General features: G+C 43.8%; 1 protein-coding gene across 4 annotated transcripts in view; it reads left to right on the top strand.

Moving 5' to 3' along the window:
• The first annotated feature begins 1,108 nt into the window (after positions 1-1,108).
• The window catches only part of SINHCAF (SIN3-HDAC complex associated factor), a 34,014-nt gene continuing 13,372 nt past the window's right edge, over positions 1,109-21,750 (top strand). Inside the window, exons 1-4 of one of the 4 annotated variants that reach the window (XM_079775107.1) lie at positions 1,109-1,281; positions 16,041-16,186; positions 17,689-17,788; positions 19,490-19,616. In XM_079775107.1, coding sequence (XP_079631233.1) covers positions 16,059-16,186; positions 17,689-17,788; positions 19,490-19,616 — 355 coding nt within the window. In that variant the 5' untranslated portion in view covers positions 1,109-1,281; positions 16,041-16,058. Of the gene's footprint in view, positions 1,282-1,346; positions 1,640-1,667; positions 2,126-2,484; positions 2,897-16,040; positions 16,187-17,688; positions 17,789-19,489; positions 19,617-21,750 lie in introns of those variants that run through there. The other 3 variants (XM_079775109.1, XM_079775110.1, XM_079775108.1) reach the window with 3 other exon arrangements.

The raw sequence follows: 21,750 nt of genomic DNA, 5'->3' as shown, positions 1-21,750 counted from the left end.
CTCTCTCCCCACCCTCCATTTATCATTAAACCAGCTCCTCAGCCTGTTGGCGTTGTGTTCTCAGAATAAAGGTATTTCACAATAATTCTATTTTTCATTTTTCGCTTACCAATCTGAGAAGAGTTACTTCCATTTTTCTTTTTCTTTTTTCCCCTCCCAGGGGCAAGACGCGTTTAGATTGCTGGTTTATTTATCTATTCCATAAGGGAAAGTCTGCACTCCACTGGCTACTTTTTCAATTCCCAAGACCACCAGTTAGTGGTATTATTTCTGGATGAGTGAAACACCCTTTGCAAGCAGCTGGGGGAGGAGTGCACAGCCCTCGGTTACTGGCTTTCCACTGACTAGTCTTTTAGGAAAGTGACACTGGTCCCACGGAAATTAACAACCCTTTAACTCGGACAGGCTTGACATCTGAAGGCCGAAGTGGAGATAAAAAATTGGATTCTCATGGGTTGGGTTACTGTTGGAGGAGGGCAGGTGGGAGTTAGTGAATGGATAGACTATCAAATGGGGCTTTATTAAACGACTCATTAAAACTGCACGAAAAATAAACCTCTGCTGACTCCAGAGGATTTAAAAAAAAAAAAAAGCTTCAACAATCTAACTTCAAACAAAATTTAGGAAACGTAGGAGACCTATAAATGCAGTCTGGGTGCTTGCAAGACCACCTCAGGCTAGAAACTGGGCACAGGTGTGAACATTTTGCAAAACAGCTTTCAGAACGATTTTTTCCAACGCGAAACACCTCTGCGCGCTACCTGAGAACTTCAGGGTGGCAAGCACGTCCCGCAGGCTGGCGTCCGCCCCGGGTGGCTAACCTTTCCGCCTTCCCCGCCCCGCCACGCCCCCTCCGCCGCCGCCTCCATCCAGGAGGCGTTTGTTTATGTGACGTCACCTGTAGTAAGCAGTCCCCGCCCCCTGGGTGCCTCCGGCCGCCGCGTTTCCCGCGTCGCGGCGCTTCTCCCCTTAAAAGGACAATAGAGGCGCCGGGAGCGCGCGCGGCCGCCGGGCCTCCTCGCCTCACCGCCCTCGACGCGCGCGCGCCCGTATGCAAATGAGCTCGATTCAGTAGAATTTTGTACCGGGAGTCGCGCGTGCGCAGAGGGAAAGCGGAATCTACACCTTCCCGGCCAGCGGTAGCAACTGCAGAACTGCAGGAGACAATCTTTCTAGACAAGGCAGTTGAGGAGGAGGGAGCGGTAGGCGCGGGGGGGTTGGCCTGGCGTGCACTCCGCACCTCGGGGACGTTACTGCGCGTGGAACGGCTGTTTTGGGGAGGTGAGTGACTCTAACCATTACTCTGGTGCAAAACTCTCCCTAGGCTTTGATTTCAGAGTGGCTTCTTTTTTTCCCCCCTCTCATTTCATCTCCCCCACCTCCCCCAGTCCTTCCATACACACACACAAACACACACACACACGCAGGAAGTTTTGTCTTGGAGATGGCATTGCGGGGAGCGCTGTTTTCGTGACCCCCCCCCCCAGACCCCAGAGTCTTTTGTATGCGCACGTTTAAGTGTGTCTCTTCTCCTTGGGGAGGGGACTGAAGGCAAACCGAAAGTCCTGCGGTGGGGGAAGTGGAGTGGAGCCTGGGAACGAGTGCGGAATTCGCTGGAGTTGGGGCATCCACGTTAAAGGTGACAATGACTTTTTTTTGTCAGCCGCCGCGTTCTCGGGCGCGGAGGAGCCCAAGGGGGCTGAAAGGCCCGAGAGGAAAAACGACTCGCTGGCCATTGCGGAGGGGCGCCCCCCCCCCCCCCGGGTCGGTGCACGGTGTGGGCGCGCGCCCGGGAGTGGTCGGGCTCCGCGGCTGGACCTCGTGGCTTAGTCCATGGCAGCCCCCTTGCGCGTGTGTTGAGGAAGGTGGACCGTAGACGCCCCTTGGCTGAAAAACTTAAGTTGCCGCGTGTGCTTGCGAGCTGGCGGGGCCGGAGGGGGGTTTAAATCGGCCTTTGGGTCGGTGCCGGGGTTGCCAAGTGCACGCGGCGGGGCGTTGTTTGGCGAACTCCGGAGGGATGCGGATGCGACAATGAGAGCCGCACGCGGCCGCTCGGCAGCAGCCCGGGCTCCCCCGCGCCTCGTCGCCTCCGGACCGCGCCCAAGCGGCGCTGCCTGCGCCCGAGGTGTCTGGGGAGCCCCAAGTTTTAGTTCGCCGTGTATTCACCTGTAGCGTAGCGGTGGGCGCCGCGGCGAGGGCTTTGGCTAGGGCCGGCGTGGGGGGCTTAAGATGGCCAGTCCGCGCCCACTGACCTGGGGATGGAGGCAGCGGCGTGGTCGGCGCCCAAGGGGTGAGAGCACTCCGCGGGGCACCGCTTTTTTTTTTTTTTTTTTTGTGCCGAACATGACAGACCACGTGCTTGGAGCTGCGACCTGGTTTTCGTCGGAGGGTCCGGCTCCGGGTCAGCAGGGAGATGCGGGCGCTGTCGCGTCCGGCCGCCCGCCCGGCAGGACAATGTGATTTGCTGATGATGGCGTCTTGCCAGTTTAAAAAGCAGAGTGAAAGTCACCAACTCTCGGCCGGTGCGGGGCGGGGAGCGCGGGCGTTTCTCCTCCAGGACCGGGCAAAACTTGGACGAAACGGGCCTGCAAGCCGAGGGGAGGTCGGGAGGACAGGGCTCCGGGCTCGCGGGGCGCGGGGCGCCGAGCCTCCCCCGGGGTGATCGCCAAGTGTCTCGCCCCAGGGAAACCATCCGACATCCCGATGCTGCACGTAGGCAGCGCCGGGCTGGACAGAAAACAAAGAGCTGCATGTGCCCACGCGGGCCCCGCCGGCGCTCGGGGCGGCTGCGGGCGGAGGGCCGGACGGGCCGGGCCCCCCCTGAAGTTCGGGCGACTTTCGGGAGGGGCTTTTGTCCCTCTGCCCCTCGCGGGGAAACTTTGGCGGCGCTACTCGGGTGAGGTGCCATGCTGGTGCGCGGGGAGGCGGCGGGCTTCCGCGCTCCGGGCGGCGGGCGGCGGGCGAGGGAGGAGGCGGCATCTCGGGGTCCCGGCGCCCGGCGCGGCGACGGCCAAGGGGCCGGGAGAGCGTGGCCCCGGGTTCTCGGTCCGTTCCCCGCGGCCTGGAGCCTGCGTCTGGGAGGTCTGGGGCTTCGCCTTTGAAGTCGAACTGTTGCCATGTTTGAATTACGTCAGGGCAAAGCCATGAGGAGGAACAAGCCCCAGCAGCTCGGCGTGCGGGAGGGAGGCGCGGCCTGCGGGAGGCGCCGGGCTGGGCGGGCGGGCGCCGGCGGCGAGGGGCCCGTTGTTCCGGCGCAGGTGAGGGCGGAGGGACGCCGTGTCCCCCTGGCTGCCCTCGCCCCGGCCAGCAGCTCGCCCGTGCAACTTTCTTCCCGACCCGAGCTGTTTTCTTTACCGACAGATCCAGGGGGGGAGCTTTCCTCTTGGCTACCTCGGTGCCTCTTTCTTGGGGGTCACCGCGTGCCCAAGGGGGAGGCGCAGTTTGGGGACCCGATTGCCGTGGGGGAAGAGGGGGGAGACAATTGGCTGCTTTCTGGGAAACCGGCGAGTGCGGCCAGCACCCCCATTCCCAGCAGCTGAGCCCCGGCCCGCACGTTCCGGGGACCCAAGCCCCGACGACACGCAAAAAACCCCCCCGTGGGGAAGTCCCGGGGCTCCGGGTGCGTGCTGCTGTCTTCTTTTGTGTTTGCGTGTGGGAGGGGCGAGGTTTGTTTGGGTTGGGATGGTGGTGGTGGTTTCTTACGGTGGTACAGGACGCTGCAGAGTTTGTCCTGGTAACCAGGACCCTCGTAGATTTCTTTGTTTTTTTATTTTCTTCCTCTAACGTCCGATTGCTAGACTTAAGAATTACTGTTTAGCCAAGCATGGTCCCTGTGGGGAGACAGGTTTACCCCCGAGATCCTTTCCCCCCAACTCCTCACCTTGTCGTAAAAAGAAGGTTAATAAAACTTTTTTCTCCCCTTTTCCTTTGAATAGTTAAAAAAAAAAAAAGAGGATTTGACCTTGTCAGTAAGCACCTGTTTTTGAACTGCAGTTCGCCAGACTTGAAAAGCCTTTTAATAATTTATGTTGCAAAACCGAACACGTTTATTAATTGCTCAGCCTAAATAATTAAAGCATGGGGGTTTGTTTCTGGTGAAGATGGAGAAAGCCTGGTGGCATTTGCAGTATTCATATAGTGATTTGGGGAAAAGAGGGATATAATTCTTGGCCCTAAAGGTATGCTTGGCTCAATGTCTGGCGATTGTTCACTGTGTTATCTCAGGATGACCTTGAAGAAGCCTGCACACAGGGAGTTGGGCCTTGGAGATTTTATGTGGGGGCTGGGGAGGAAGCTGCAGGGAATGACTATGGCTAGCTGTGCTATCCCTGCTGGCCTCGTCCCAGTTCCTGGGAATTGTGGTTGACCTTCTGGTTACCCCTCTTAGATTTTCTTTTCAAGCTAACTTTTTTCTTTCCTTTTTTTTTTTGTATGTGACCCCAGGCATAGCTCAAAAATTATGCTGGTTTGACACATGGATGCTTCTTTGGTATTTGGGGTTTGCCTGCCGTCTAGACATCCAATAAGCAGCCACCGTATCTGTTGCTTCTTTGCTGATTTTTGCCTGCATTTTAGATCACGTGTAAGGGTTAGAATCCAAAAGTAATCATCACAGGAAAAGAATATCCTCAGAGGCCACGCCCCCACACCTGTACAAATTGAAATCCTTTTTCTGCTTTTCATTGTTTTGTTATTAAATAACCACATTTCTCCCCCAAGTTTTGGTTCACCAAATTGCAGATACCCAAAGGCAAACAGTATCAGTAACAGTAAACTTCTGAAGGGAATACAAAGAGCATGTCAAGAAAATGAAAAGCTTTGGATTTAATAACTTTATGGCTTCCTTTGGGCAGTCATTTCTGGGGGTCATGTGTTTAAAATGCATATGAAGTACTTTGCAAATACACTGAGATTCTTTGTTTGTTTTTTCTTAATTAGTATTTTATAGTCAAGTTCCGGCGAGGATTTCAATATCCTGGGACGTTTCAAATACAATATATGGACCTTAATAAAACTATTAAATTGCAGATATTTTCAATATCAGGGATATGTGCAACAGAGATTTGGTTTATCAAGGTGAATGAGCTGAGTGGGCAAGACACACAGACAAGGTCTCTGCTGCCTTCCCTTTTTTCGTTACTTTTGCTGGAGGTTGGAGATGAAAAGTTTAATTGGTGGCTTATTCTAGAACCTCAAAGCTGCTGTTGCTCAGTATTCTCAATTCTGTAGATCTGGACCCTGGATAGTCAGTCACTTTTTCCCCAGAGTGGGAATCGCACCCTGGGAAAACCTGGCTCATGGGGCTCAAACTCAGGAAGATTTATGTCAGGAAAGCCATTTGAGAATGATTTTCAATGTAAAATAAATTTTTCACTGGGGAAAGCTTGCTTTTATTTGAAGTATAAACCAACTTTCTAAACTGTTATGAGGACATTAATTCACCATGCCAGGCACACAGTAGGTTGCTTTAAAAATAGGGCATTTCCTTTTTTCCTTAATAGAAGCTAGGAATATAATTGGTTGAGAAGGAAGGGAGCACATTTGTTGAGGCACTCGGGTAGTTGTTTAGAAGTCTCAGGGGTTAAAATGCCTAAATTCCAAAGCCCTGGTCATCCTAAATAAGTCCCATTGTGGTCTAGTTATCTCGTCTGCAAAGTAGCAATGATGGGGTTCATGGGGTTGTAAATCATTAAGCAAGGAAGGTGCTTGGTAAATATTGGCTGTTGCTATTCTCACAACTTCGGGAAGTAGACATTTTACAGAAGACCAAACTGAGGAAATACTCAGTAAATGATGAGTGGAAAGAATGAGTCTTTGGCCCCCTCCCCCACCTTCAGGAACTGATTCTGGGAAGACACTACCTTCAGCTCCTGGTTCCTTATGAAGTTCTGATTCAACCATTTTACTTCTTCCTGCTTTCTCTTGTTCACAAGAGTGTCCTGGAATTCCCACACTTAGTTTTGACTCGGGGTTATAAATTGAAAATATTTTCTTTGATTCTCCAGTTTCTCCTCTAATTGAATCAGCAACTAAGGTTTTCTGTATTATGGAAATAATCTGGACGTGCACCTCGTCCCAAAGAAGGGAGGGAGATTTCCTTTTTGCACTAAAAATACAGGAGTCACAGGCACATTTACTGTTACATATTCAAGACCCAAGTTTCCATTGAACTAAAACAACTTATTGCTAGCTTGTATTTAGTTGTTTCCACCTATTATAAGTTTGATCTGGCTTAATGTTATTTTAATTTGGTTGATGCTAATGTATGCTGAGTTTAAATAGCTCTCATTTTGAGATTAATTTCTCCCACATTATTTTCCTAGCCTTCTCTTCCTCCCCATATGCTTACTTGAAATAAGCAAGAAATAATTTTTCTACCAGTTGTTAGGAAAGCATTGAATTCTTTACTGTTAATCTTCTGTAATTAAAGTAATTGATTTGGTTTACATTTTCTGGAAATCTGTAAGCCTCAAAACAATTTTTTCTTACCAAAAAAATCTATAGACTAAACGTTAAAAATGACTCCATTCAAAACATCCGTTTTTAGTCCAGCCGGCGTGGCTCAGTGCTTGAGCATCGACCTATGAATCAGGAGGTCACAGTTTGATTCCCGGTCAGGGCACATGCCTGGGTTGTGGGCTTGATCCCAGTAGGGGGCGTGCAGGAGGCAGCCGATCAATGACTTATCATTGATGTTTCTATCTCTCTCTCTCCCTCCCTCTTCCTTCCTCTAAAATAAAAGTGTATTTTAAAAAAAGACATCTGTTTTTAAATACACATCTTTTTAAATTTTAATTGAATTTATTGGGTTGACATTGGTTCTTAAAACCATACAGGTTTCAAGTGTACAACCGAAAAGAACATCGCCCTTAATACACTTCTTTATTGTGGACACATTTTCTTATTCATGCCCTTAAACACATTGTTCAGATCCATTTTGGCTCCACCATTCCAAGGGCAGTTAGTAAGTTTCACTTGTTTCTGTGTGCTGTGTATAGTCAGCACCGTAAGACTTAGTTCCTGCCCTGCAACAGTTTACCACTGAGTAGAGGAGATAATACAGTAAATAAATATGTGAAATCCTGTGTGTTAAGTATTCTAATAAAGGAATGGAAAGATTTTGTAAAAAGAAATAATTCTTAAAGAAGACCCCCCCCTTCTCACCCCCCCCCCCCAAAAAAAAATTTCCCAGGTTAAGGGGATAGAGGAGAAACTATCTCAAACAGAAAGAACAGCCTGAGATGTGTGGCTAGTTAGTAAAGTTGGTTTGACACTCCTGGAATATCAGAATTCCAAATTGGGAGCAGCTGGAAGGCAGGACCAGATCCTGCAAAGCTTTGAATTTCTTGCCAAGGATTTTAGATATTATCTTGAAGCCAGTGTTTAGTACCTTGGAAGAGATGATTAATATTTGAACTTGAGTAAGATACCACCTGTTTGAAGAATGCAGGGAAATTAGTTATGAGGCTCTGACAGGAGTTCAAGCACCATGATGAGGGACAAACAGGGGTGGGAGGGGCATGAAACCAGAGAAGTGAAGAAGCAGAATCTGTAAGGACTTCATACACAGTGGATATGGTGGGGGCCATGCCCAGGATGCTAAGGGAGAGTCCAGTTGTAATATAAGAGTTCATAGTTTTTGTGTGACAGTATGGATGCTAACTGAGACAGGTGAACACAGGAAGAGCATTCCTGGAAGACAAGATTATGTGTAATCAATTAAGGGCATTTAAAGGTTAGGATCGCCAGTCCTTGTGTTGGTGCTTTGTTACAGATATTATCCCAAAGAGTAGGGATTTATCCTTATTTTATAAAGAGAAATGGAAAGGTCAGAGAGCTTAAGGAACTTCTTGAGGTTAGACCAGATGTGTGCTACCATACCCCCTTTCTTAACATTTTTGTCAGTCTTAATAATGGGAGCACAGCTTCACAGGAAGGAGTATGGTCCAGTTTCATGACCGTGGCTTAAAAGAAAGCCTTCAGAAATCATGTTCTACCCTTAGTTTAATTTGTTGTGCAGGTCCTGGGACAGATAGAGTTCACATTTCTATAATGTGCAAGTCTCCAATTCAAGAAAATAAGTGGTATACATAGACTGATATTTTCATACGCTTGCTTCACAGCATCCCTGGAAAGTAGAAGTGAGATTTCACCCTAGTATTACAAAGGGATAAATGAAATTAGAAGTGACTTTCTATTGAGTTGTAAAGATAAAAGCAGAAATAAACTCCAAATTAACTAATTACAGTGCTCTTTTCATCTGATTCACAATAGTTACATTTCCTAAGTGATCCCTTAAAAACAAATAAATACTACCCTGGTCGGGTGGCTCAGTTGGTTGGAGCATCTTCCCGTACACCGAAAGGTTTTGGGTTCGATTCCAGTCAGGGCACATACCTAGGTGGGTTCAGTCCCCAGTCGGGACATGTATGGGAGACAACCAATCCATGTTTCTCTCTCAATAAAAACATCCGCCCTAACCGGTTTGGCTCAGTGGATAGAGCGTCGGCCTGCGGACTAAGGGGTCCCAGGTTCAACTCCGGTCAAGGGCATGTACCTTGGCTTCGGTCACATCCCTAGTAGGGGGTGTGCAGGAGGCAGCTGATCGATGTTTCTCTTTCATTGATGTTTCTAACTCTCTATCCCTCTCCATTCTTCTTTGTAAAAAAATCAATAAAAAATATATATTTAAAAAACACAAGCATCCTCTGGTAAAGAATAATTAAAAAAAAAGTATCCTTGCTGGTTTGGCTCAGTGGATAGAGTGTTGGCCTGCAGACTGAAGGGTCCTGGGCTCGAATCCAGTCAAGGGCACATGCCTGGGTTGGGGTGTGTGCAGGAGGCAGCCGATCAATGATTCTCTCTTATCATTGATGTTTCTATATCTACTTTGCCTTCAATAAAAATCTATATAATAAAAATGTAATATACAAATGGTCGTTACACCGTTAAGTGTAACGACTGACTGCGTAATGACGGGATCACGGACCAGCAGGAGGGTGGGGCAGCGAGCTACAAGCGGGTGTGGCGAGCTACAGGAGGGGGCAGGGCAGCAAGCTATGAGAGCGGGGCGGGGGTGGAGGAAGCTACAGGAGGTGGAGAGCTACTGGAGGGCGGCAGGCGAGCTACTGGCACACGGATTTGTGCACAGGGCTACTAGTGTAATATATATATATGTATATATGTATATAATATATATTTTTTAAGAGCAAATAAATACCACCTCTTCAACCATTACAACTTTCACTTGATCTCAGCCAAAAGGCCGAGAAGCGATTATTACAACTTTCTTATCCACTGGAATCGCTCTTAATCTAGAACTGGGAGGCCCAGTATTTCTTTGCACTACCAAAATAGTGAGCTTTATGTTGTGTTTCAAAGTCATGATGGCTACTACGTCACTAGGCGATAGTTTTTCAGCTCCATTATAATCTCACTAGAGGCCCGGTGCACGAAATTCGTGCATGGAAGGGGGGGTGTCCCCCAGCCCAGCCTGCATGCTCTCCAATATTGGACCCCTTGAGGGATGTCCGACTGTCCATTCCCAACCGCTCGCCTGCCTGCCTGCCTGCCTGATTGCCCCTAACCGCTTCTGCCTGCCAGCTTGATCACCCCCTAACCACTCCCCTGCCAACCTGATCGACACCTAACTGCTCCCCTGCTGGCCTGATTGCCCCTAACTGCCCTCCCCTGCAGGCCTGGTCCCCCCCCCCCCCCAACTGCTCTCCCCTGCACGCCTGGGTCCCCCCCAACTGCTCTTCCCTGCAGGCCCAGTCGCCCCCAACTTCCCTCCTCTGCCGGCCTGGTCACTCCCAACTGCCCTCCCCTGCTGGCCATCTTGTGGCAGCCATCTTGTGTCCACATGGGGGCAGCCATCTTTGACTACATGGGACAGCCATCTTGTGTTGGAGTGATGGTCAATTTGCATATTACTCTCTCTTTTTATTATTAGATAGGATATATATATATCCTATCTAAAACTTACAGACTTGGAGTTGTGATTTAAAAAATAAAAATTTTAGAGAGGGAAGGAGATAGAGATAGATAGATATATAGAGAGGGAACATTGATGTGAGAGAGAAACATTGATGTGAGAAACATCCATTGGTTGTCTCCCACATGCGCCCAGGCCAGGGATCAAACCCACTACCTTTTGGTGTATGGGACCACACTCCAACCAACTGAGCCACACTGGCCAGGGTGGATTTGTAATTTTTTTAAAACAATTTTTTATATCGAGCCCTGGCCAGTGGCTCAGTTGGTTGGGCACTGTGGTTCCTTGCACTGAGAGGTTGCTGATTTGATTCCTAGTCAGGGCTCCGTCCCATTGTGGGGTAGGCAGGATTCAGCCCATCAATATTTCTCTCTTTTCCCTTCCTTTCTTTAAAAAAAAACACCAAAAACCCAAAAAACAATAAACTGATCTTTAAAGAAAGTTTTGAAACTTATGCTGTTTCAGCTGAAGACTTATTTCTGAGTTTGACCCTTTTCCTGTACGATGAGTTCTGGGCTCTTTTGCAAAGTGTGGGTTCCATAGGCGGCCACAGTTACACATATTTTACCACATAGTTTTTCAAAGACTGGGTACATGTTTGGAGAGGCTGTTGGTAACCAGTACGGTTCACCACCCTGTCTAAGTTTGCCTCCAGGGAAACTTAAATTTGTCCCTCAAAAGAGAATAAATAAATTGAGAACCACTGATGCTGGCATGTGGGTCGGTATCTAGGCTCAGGTAAGAGGGAACAATAGTGTTTGATTGCCCCATGGCTTTCCTTAAGCTCTGACGAAACATGTCTCATTGTTGAATACAGCAACCAAGTGGCCTAGCAGCCTGAGAACACAACGGGGCAGTCCTGTTTGACCCTTTGTGAAGTGTTGCTCCAGTTACACTGTTAGTGTTTACTGGATCTTGTACTTACAGTGTATGTGATTAAGGATAGCATACCATTGACTAAAATGATGTCAAGGGTAGCATTGTCAATTACAGCAGCTCAAGGTTCTCACGGCTTTGGATCAGTGTTTTACCATATTTATTTCTCTTCCTTTCCCATCATCCTGTCATTTAAAGTTCGACTCTAATGAGTCTCTTTCACTTCTAAGTTGTCTTTGGTTGCTTGGTTCCTTTTGTCTTTTTTTCACCGCTGCTTCCTTCCCACTTGACAAATCGTTCGCTTGTCTCTTCTCAGCAGTTTCCTTCCCATTCTGCTCTCTGTCTAGTCTGATCTTACTAGTCTATTCTGTATTCTCTCCTGCCTAATATACTTCCTAATGTGTATCTCTTCATCTGTGGGTCTTTGAGGAAGTTGGTTTAAGCCTTTTCAGGTTCCTCTTTAGTTAAGTCAAGGTGTGATGGTAACTTAAGGTTTTGGGGCATGGTACTCTTGAATTTAAAAAAGGCAGTATTAAAAAAAAAAAAGCAGCAATATAGAAGGGAGTAAAGTGAAAGTAAACTTCCTTCATTCTTGCACCCCTCAGAGGCAACCACTAGCTACCAGTTTTTAAAAGTCCACTTTTAAATGTCAGGTTTTTAAAGTTTGAGATCTCATTTTAAAAACATGCCATGGGATTATACTTGATAACTATTGTTCGGCTTGCTTATTGCACAGGACAAAATATCTTGGCTAGTTCCCTCCCTGCCCATGTTGTAGATGTGTGCTGCATTCTTTTTAAGGCTGAAAATTTATAAGAGATCATCTGTGAGCTTAGAGTTATTTATCACAAGACTTTTCCTTGAATAATATCCCTTCAGTATTGGCTATTGCTGTGAAGATTCCTTTTCTTTCCCATTTATGTTATATTACGCTCAGAAAACTCACGACATTGACCCTGATCTTTGGCTTCATAATCTCATTAGATTAGTTTCAAATTGTCTCTTTTGTATCTTTGATATACAAGTGGTCACCACACCTTTTCCTGTCTCAACACGAAGGCTACATTCCCCATCATTTCATTAAGTTGGTCATTAGATGTTTATGAAATTACAGCTTTAAAGTGGAAGAAATCTCAACCAATCAATCAAAACAAATGTTTCAAATTAATTGTTACATTTAAAAAATTCACTTTTAGTTGTCAGTATAAGGTGTTTTCTGACTTAGCTATTAAATGTAATCTTTTTAACTTTGGGAGATTGAACTAAATTGGACAGAACAGCAATTTTAGTGTGGCTGATTTGTTTTTAATTGTTATAGTATAGTAAAATTCTGTGGCTCGTTGGATGACAGTAGCCCTCCCCCCCCAAAAAAAATAATAATAATGTCAATGAAAGTTCTTCAAAAAACATGATGGGCCTAAACAGGCAGTTTCAAATGACAGCTTTTCAAAAAAGTTGAGTATCTACTGACTGGCACTATTCTAGATGCTGAGTTTACAAAGATGAATAAAGACAGAAGAATTCCTAGCCCGGTCTATTTTTATTTTTAAACACAAGCTTATTGAGAAATAATTCACATACCATAACATAAAATTTACTCTAAAATAGTACAATTCAGTGGGTTTTAGTATGTTTACAGAGTTTTGCTCCCATCATCACTATCTGAATTTTAGAAGACAAATGACAGTTTTTAATCAGCATTTTTAAGACTTTTCCTTATTTTTGGCTTTATCTCAAAGCTTAATTTTCTTCTGCTTTCCCTACGTACACACATAAGGGTGAGATTGTATGGGGTCCACTCTCATGTGTAACTGTTCATTAATTAGGAAGCAGATGGTGTTAGCTTCCTTCTGTTAAAACATAGTGCTGAGTGACGTGATGCTATGAGAAAGATGCAAAAGTCATGAGTAGTTTAATAGCTGACAGTACCATTTGAACAAATAAAATAGATTGTTCTGGAGGAATCATTTAATATTGCATAAATGCATGACTACCAAAGAAGTATTCTAAAGAACTATAGGTTCGTTGAAATAACAGACATCCCAAGTTTACAATCAAGTTGTACCACACTACACTCATCTCTCTCTCTCTGTATCTGTCTGTCTATCTATCTATCTATCTATCTATCTATCTATCTATCATCATCTATCTGTCGGGTGTGTGCATACATACACAGACACACACAAAGTAACTTGGTTTCAGAGCCATTTTGTGTGCTTGGTTTCCTTCCACAGATCAGGTAGGTGTTTTTTGTTTTTTTAATTTTTAGAAAAGCTTTAGTGCATCTATAGATTTTGTGAAAAAAAATTTCATTTAATCTCTGGGCTCCCTAAAGCTCATAGTGGTTAAAGCCAACCATTACTTAATGGGGTTGCTGTAAACAAAGCCCGAAGTGAAACCCCTGTGTATTCGCTGCAGATTCCCAGGTGCCTCTCAAGTACTGAAATAAGCTCAGAAAAGTTTTAAGGGGTTTATTAAATAATCATCCTTTAAAAGGTTCTTGCACTACTTGTCTGTTGTAGTAGGACACGTGTCTGGCACTTTTACTGAATTTAGCACTTCCTAGAAGAGGGTGAACCCTAGGATTTAGGTCCCCCTCAGATGTTTAGACAGAAGAATTTTTGTCAGTAAAAACATAAGGTCACAGAGCTGCATAAAGGTTTACCAATCAGAACACATCAAGCTATTTTATGTTCCCGGATGTCTTAAGAAAAAGATTCTTCAAACTGAAGAATGAAATACCTCGCAGGGGGAACCGTTGGGCACGTTTTGTGGAGATCCCCCTGACAAAAGGAATCATTGGAAATGAACACACCGATTCACCGGAGCAGCTGATGAAAAGGAAACCTCAGTGTTTCCTCAGTATAGAAGGCTAGAGCCCGTGCATTCCTTAACAGCTTGTCAGCCTGATGACTGGCTTCTTGGTCAGATCCAGCCTGGGTGAAGGTAGTTCATATATTGGAGATGATCGGAATGCTGTACAGTTTTGATGGCATGTTTATTTGTGGGAGGACGGGATTATGAGGGTAGCGATAGGAATCTGTCTTTTGTAATAGGATTTGGTCTGTGTGTTAATGGAATGAACTGGCCTTTCTGCTGGACTTCCTTTGTCCTTGCTGAGAAGGGAGGCTGAAGTTTCCTAGGGCTATTGATGGAGCTGGCAACGGTAAGAGGAACTTGTGGACTTTTGACCTTCTTGGTGGTAATGGAGGGTTAGGGGACTTTGAGAGCCCACAGGTTGGTGTGAGGATCAGAGAGTTGTGTTTCATTTTTGCAGCAAAACAGGAATATGAAAGTCAAAGCAATAACTTACACTTGCTTAGCACTTCTTTTTAAAACATTTCTAGGATCCTGTGTCATTTGACATTGTTTTTTTCCAAAGCAATGGTTTTCTCCAGGAGGGCATTTTGTTTTCATTTATCATGAAGCCTGGTTGTTAGTTTGAAGAAAAATATCTGCCTTATTTCACAGGCCTCACTACACCTTTTTCCTGCGATGTATAGAGCACCTTCCTCATTTTTTTTCCCTCTAAAAAAACAATAAAATTCCAAAGTATTTCATTTAACAACTATTTATTTAATCAGCTAAGAATATTTTGTTTTCTTGTTTTAACAATTCTTAAATTGAAGTAACTGTTTAGACTTATTGAAATGACTCAGGGGCCTTCTGCCCCATCCCATCTCCCTTCTCTCCCTGTGTCCCTCACCAACAAAAACATTAATGAACTTCTGATGAACAGTAGTCTCCGCTTAAAAGGAAAGCTCCAGTGTTTAGCTGATGAATTGCTAGTAAAATATTTTCTTAGCCTCTGTCTGTATTTCAGAACCCCTCAATTTCATGCACACACAAACAAAATGCCTGGATATTTGGTTATTTCTCTGAATCACTTCCTTAAATATTTGCTCTAGTATAGTAACCAGAATTGGAATGGAATGAGGTCAGGCAAGAGAATATTCAAAGACAAATACTGAAGTTTTTGTTTTACACATATATTTTTTAAAGAACTTTAAAAGGAAGATGGTGTTCTGTGGTTATAAGTCCCAAAACTATGGGCACAAATCTAATTGGTATTAATAATCTCTATTACTAATACTTTCTATGATGCTTTTGTAATAATTTGTAATTGGTCTCTTACACACACCCACACCCGCTAGACTTGTCCATTGGGGTTTAGTTCCTATATTCATTGCCTTTTCATCACCTCTTTTTGTCCAGATGTTCTGGTAAAGCTGGCCCTTGGTTTGGATATTTTAAATTACTTCTAAGGTGCACATTTACTGTCCGCTACATTTTTGCTGCATCTAGCCCTAGAACTATTTCTTCCTTCCTTGCTTGATGTTAAGATCTTTTGATCATCGGAATCACAGTTTATATGACTCTACATTTCTTGAACACCTTCCCAGTCCCACTATTACTGTGCTCAGATACAGAACCTGGTAAAAGCTCCAAAAACCTCTGTAACAACTGAGAGGCAGACCAATGAGCTTATTCTTAATTCATCTTCATGATTTATGAAATTATTGCTCTTATAGTCTAACTGGATTTTTTGTGAATTTTACATCCTCCTTTCTGTAGTTTCAATTCAGGGCCAACTTGCCTGTTTAGGACTTCCCATTTATCATAGAAGAAATCCCCTCGTTTCCCATAGGGCAGAAGTTGTGTGCGTTGATGCATGACTTGTATGCTTAGTATCAAATAATTAGTGGTCATGGTAAATGCTCAAAACTTCCCCAGAGGGGAATCACACGAAAGCAGAGGTGCAAAATAAAGGGTAGTGCCTTAGCTTAAATGTTAAGGCACACCCTTCATTGCGGCTGATTCCATCGTTTTATAGGATTGCGGACAGAGTTGTATTTTCTACTTAAAACTTGATTTTTTAAAAAATGCCTCCCATCCCCTATTTTTAGAATGAGTCTTTGCCAGGAAGGTAGGAGGAGATGGCAGAGGCCTTGTTAAATAGCTGAGCTGTTGTTCTGTGTGTTTTACACCCTTGTCATGCTAGTGCCAAGAATGGAGGAAGATGCGAGAGGTCTTCCCCAGAGCCCTGCTTTCTGGCTTGGCTGTGTAATACCAAGTTGCTGGGGGTGGGGTGGAGCAGAGAGCTCTCTCCTTTAGTGGTTTCTTGTTAATAGCCCTCAACCAAGCTGTGTCAATTCCCTTGGCTTTACAGACTTGCCTAGAAGAAAAGATGTTTGGTTTTCACAAGCCAAAGATGTACCGAAGTATAGAAGGCTGCTGTATTTGCAGAGCTAAGTCCTCCAGTTCTCGATTCACGGACAGTAAACGCTATGAGAAGGATTTCCAGAGCTGTTTTGGGTAAGATCATCTGATGTTTGTATCATTCTTAGCGTGAAATAGGTCACAGCATACAGAAATATTTCCCAGCAAGGCGATTGGAGCAATGTGGCTAATATTTAAAATCACTTATGTTCTAATCTAGGCTGTTTTAAGGCCCTTGCTCTTACAACCAATCTAACATACTGACAGCCTACCTTTTTCCAGTTTATGAGGAACTACTGAATTAATTGGAATCCACTTCAAAGTTATAACCAAACAAACCTTTTCTGTTCATTAATTTCAGTATGTATAAAGAGATTTTAAAAATTACCCTTATTTTCTCTTATACTAGCTATCCTCTAGTAGTTTTCTGTCATTTATATTGTTTTTCTAAATTATAGGAATATATTTTAACCTAACCTGCTGAGGATAGTAATAAGACTTAATGTCTGCCCTGAAACCTGTCAGGGTATGTTAGCATTTATTTTATATAAATTTTCTTCATTATCTTTTGATAATAATCCACTGCTTAATGAAGTGGAATTTACTTCCCAACAAACCCTTGGATGAAATAAAATACATAATGTTGAACTAGTTCCCATGTTAGAAATTAATTTCACCACTTTGTTTTTCTTATCAAAACATTTGTTGATTATTTATTCTTAATCCTAGACTTCAGGGTTGTCAAAAAGGGTTCACTGACCTTGCCTTTTTAAATTATGTTTTCCTCCTAATGTCTTCATTTCCAATTGTGTATATAATAAATATTATCAGTATTTTTCTGATGTGGACAAATGTAATAAATGGAAGTTCCTCAGAGATATAACAACCTGGTGACTAGTTTCATAGATTTTTCTCCCTTAGCAGACATAATAACTTTTTAAAAATTACAGTGCCTCTGATTTTGTTTGTTGTGAAACTAGAATACCATCACACATTATTTTTTCTCTTTATTGTTATTACTTTTTTTTTTTCCTTCCTTTAATTCTCTCCCAAGGACATGTTTTTATTGATTTTGAGAGAGAGAGAGAGTGAAAGAGAAAGAGAAACATCTATCGGTTGCTTTCTGCACTCGCCCAACCCACATGCGAACTGAAACGTAGGCGCGTGCCCTGACTGGAATTCAGCCTGCAACCTCCTGGTGCATGGGACAATGCTTCAACCAACTGAACCACCCAGCCAGGGTCATCGCACGTTATTTTGAAGGACGGCATTTTGTTGCTTCCAAAGCATCTATACATATTTCAAGAAAGATCAATTGGACAATATTATTTAAAACCCTGGTGGGTGACCAGGATCTCTTCTAGGTCTAAATTTTACTGTTGTTAAATTTTAAAACATTATTTTGCAGCGTATAAAAATTTGGTTTATTGAATCTGAAAGTTAATTATATTTCTTAAATATATTACAGAAACAGTGGAACTGGATCATCCCGGGTGATTAGAAATAGCATCTAGGAACTTCTTTTCTTAAAGGAATGTACTTGCTTGAATTCTTTAATGTAGAGGAGACCAATAAAGGCTTGGTTGTTTTCTTATCAGGTTGCATGAGACACGTTCAGGAGACATCTGTAATGCCTGTGTCCTGCTTGTGAAAAGATGGAAGAAATTGCCAGCAGGATCCAAAAAAAACTGGAATCACGTTAGTGCATCTGTCATCTTTCTCAATTATACCTGTTATATTTAAAGTAACATTAGTTTCCCCCCTATGTAGGAAGTAATAATGTTCCTAGAATGGAAAAGTATGAAAAGAATAAAGAAAAACAGTTGCCACTTAGATATAATTGTTTTACATTTTGTCCTGTTTGGGAGCAAAATATCTTGGTGTGGCATTTCCCTAAGGCTGTATCCACTACCCCCAGAAATTCACAATATACATTTCACATATTTTTAGGTTTAAACCAGAAATTCCTAGAGTTAATCAGATGAGCCTTTTTTTCATCTCTCAGGATGACATTTATCCTAACTCCTGTTGGTACTAATGAGCCTGTAGGTATTTAATCAGGCCTGGATTTATCACCTCCTACTTGTGAATTTTGGGCAAGTTACATTTATTTGTAGAACATAAAGATAATAGCTGTCTCAGCGGTTGTGAGAACTGAATGAGACAAAGTATTAACATAGTAATCACTCAATTAGATGAAAGCTGTTGTTACCCTTTATGTTTAAATCTAGTTGAGATCAAACTGGTGTATAAATGTGTGTTCTTCTGACCTTTCACTTTGTAATTTCACTAGAATTCTTCATAAAATATATTTGATGACCAGAACAGCACTGAGTCTTAGTTAACGCTTCTGTTTGCTAGCTTTCAGAAGATTTATGACATTTATACAACTTAATTGTTTTTAAGCAGGCAGTCATTTATTCTTTACCTTTTTCTCTATACTTGCTTTACACTAGCCTTTGGTGACTTACATTATTATGGTAGGTTTCTGAGGGTCTGTTAACTTATTAAAAAAACTAGTTTTTATTCAATGCCTCATCTGGAGGAGATCCAGATTTTGATTTCGAAGGTGATGGCAACCTTTCATCATAAGGGTAGAAATCTGCAACTAGTAAATATGAGTGAATGCATGAGGAATGGGGCCACACTGGCTGAACCCATGTCCATGCTAGATGGCGGAGAACATGCCATTGCCGTCGTTTAAGTGACCTCAGGGGTTAGGGGTGGGTGGTGAAAAGAGTTTACAGCATAGGTCTGAACACCTTGATTTGAGTCTTTTCCCCCTCCCACTCACCCTGCCCTTTTTACTAGCCTAGGTGAAGTAAATAATTTAATTTCTCTTATTTTCCTTCACTCTAAAATTGGAGTAACAAAAATATCCCCCTTACTGCTTTGTGGTGAAGGTGAAATCAAAAGTATATGAAAGCTTTTTATAAACTACAAAACATCCTATAGAAATGATAGTTGTTAAATTTAATTTTTCTTAACCTACATGGGCCATTCTCACCATATATAAATCTATTTAAAGTCTTTGTCCAGCAGACTCCTACTATTACCTACTTTAAAAAAACAAAACAAACCCCCACTATATAAACTATTCTTTATTTTTCCTTGATATGCTGTAATTTTTGTTTATTTTTAAAATGTTACTTTTCAATTACAGTTTTCATTCAATATTATTTTATATTAATTTCAGGTGTATAGCATAATGGTTAGAAGTAAACTATTTTTAAATTTCATGTAATGATAAAAAAAAAAGGTTCACACGGACTCTCAAACACTCTAACAGAAAACCGTGGTTCTGAAATTGGGCTCCTTCAAATAGGCATTTGTCTGAACCAAAGGAATACAGAGGTGTCATTTTTAAAATGGTATTAAATATTCAGTATTTTCTTCCAGGTGGTAGATGCAAGGGCAGGACCCAGTCTGAAGACTACACTGAAACCAAAGAAAGTAAAAACTCTATCTGGAAACAGGATAAAAAGCAACCAGATCAGCAAACTACAGAAGGAATTTAAACGTCATAGTAAGTTTGAAACTGAAACACAAGTACTCAAGAATAGTTGTTTTGTTTTTATTTTTGCCCAGAGGTGGCATATGCTATGTACGAATCATTTTTTTTTTCTTTTATTGCTTTTTAAAAAAAAGAGTGTTGGAAGGGGATTGTTGACTTGGTAGAGAGATCATTTCTATGGAATCTTAGAACACTGTCCTTGATTTTGATGTCATGAAAATTCTTTCACAAACCAGCCACTTCTTCAAATTGTGCTGAGGCCACTTTGCTGTCTTGACTGACATCTTAATTTTCTAGAAGATACATTTTTCAAGCTTGTTTACCTGATATTTTATGCATAAGGATATTGAGGCCTGAATATGTGCAGAAGGGCACATAAATAATTAGTGAGAATAAAGCCCAGGAAAGTAATAGTAGAAATCATAACTCACCTAATGCGGTGAAGTCAGCCTCAGTACTTTGGAATTTAGGAGTGTGTGTGTATTGTGTGGAGTGATGGAAGGGCAAAAGGATGACAAATTAATACCCAGTTCATAAACTCGTATAGGAAGTCATTGTTGCATGTAGGGTACCTGTAGTGGTACTTCTGTATGTAGGAATTTATTTATTATTATTATTTTTTTTCTTAGCAAAGACTTTTTTTTTTTTTTAAATTTCTTTATTGATTAAGGTGTCACATATTTGTCTTCATCCCCCCATTCCCATCCCACACCCCTCCCCATGGATGCCCCAACCCCCTGTTGAACTTAACCATTGGTTAGGCTCATATGCATGCACACAAGACCTTTGGTTGATCTCTCCCTTCTCCCCCCACCCTCCCCTATCCTCCCTCTGAGGCCCGATAGTCCGATCGATGCCTCCTTGTTTCTGGTTCTGTTCTTGTTCATCAGTCCATGTTGTTCATCATTTCCCCTAGATGAGCGAAATCATGTGTCACTAGAGATATACTTATAAGAATTGAATGTGCGACGAGCAATAATAGTTATGCTGACAGGCAAATGAATCAGTCTGTAGTGAGATTCTTTCTGGACCAACCGTTCTTTTGAGACCCAATATCAATGTCCACCAGTTCCTTATGAGTACATGTCGGCACTGACCCCTCAGCTCTGGATGGTGGACAAATGGTGGTAATGCAGGTCCGACTCCCTCTGGTTTGGTCTCGGCCGGACCCAGGGGCACGGCTTCACCCGGACCCGGGGCCAGGCTCACCCGGATCCAGGGGCCCACGGCCTCACCCGGACCCGGGGCCAGGCTCACCCGGATCCAGGGGCCCACGGCCTCACCCGGACCCGGGGCCAGGCTCACCCGGATCCAGGGGCCCACGGCCTCACCCGGACCCGGGGCCAGGCTCACCCGGATCCAGGGGCCCACGGCCTCACCCGGACCCGGGGCCAGGCTCACCCGGATCCAGGGGCCCGGGGCCCAGGCTCACCCGGATCCAGGGGCCCACGGCCTCACCCGGACCCGGGGCCCAGGCTCACCCGGATCCAGGGGCCCACGGCCTCACCCGGACCCGGGACCCAGGCTCACCCGGATCCAGGGGCCCACGGCCTCACCCGGACCCGGAGCCAGGCTCACCCGGATCCTGGGGCCCACGGCCTCACCCGGACCCGGGACCCAGGCTCACCCGGATCCAGGGGCCCACGGCCTCACCCGGACCCGGGTGTATGTAGGAATTTAGATTTAAGATTTTGAAAAGGAAATGCAGGGCATATAATGCTATTATGTGACGTTTGTATCACCTCCCCTAGTGGGAGTGAGGCAGTGCTGTTAAATCAAACACATTTGTGTTTCTGCAGTGAAATGGTATTCACGTAGATGGAATAGATATTCACACAGTGTTCATGTAAGTGGAATCAATAAACTGTACTATAAATAGGCTAGTCAGATTTGGCTCCTTAATTATAGTTAAGATATCGTGACCACATGGGTTAGGAATACATTCTCCGTTTTCAAAGCTTTTTCAGAATTGTAGATATGGGTTGTGGGTCAGTATTGGAGTTTTCAGGATTAAAAAAATATCTATAGACAAAATATTTATCAATCAATGCTTGTTTTGAAACAATGGAAAAGCACAGTTAAATCTACTGATCCAGGTAGACTGAGAAAGGAAGGATAGTTACCATCTCATGAGCACTATGGTATA

Source organism: Cnephaeus nilssonii (assembly GCF_951640355.1).
Source record: "Cnephaeus nilssonii genome assembly, chromosome: 6".
NCBI lineage: Eukaryota > Metazoa > Chordata > Mammalia > Chiroptera > Vespertilionidae > Cnephaeus > Cnephaeus nilssonii.
Note: the sequence above shows the minus strand (reverse complement) of the source record. Positions and strands in the feature narration are given on the sequence as shown.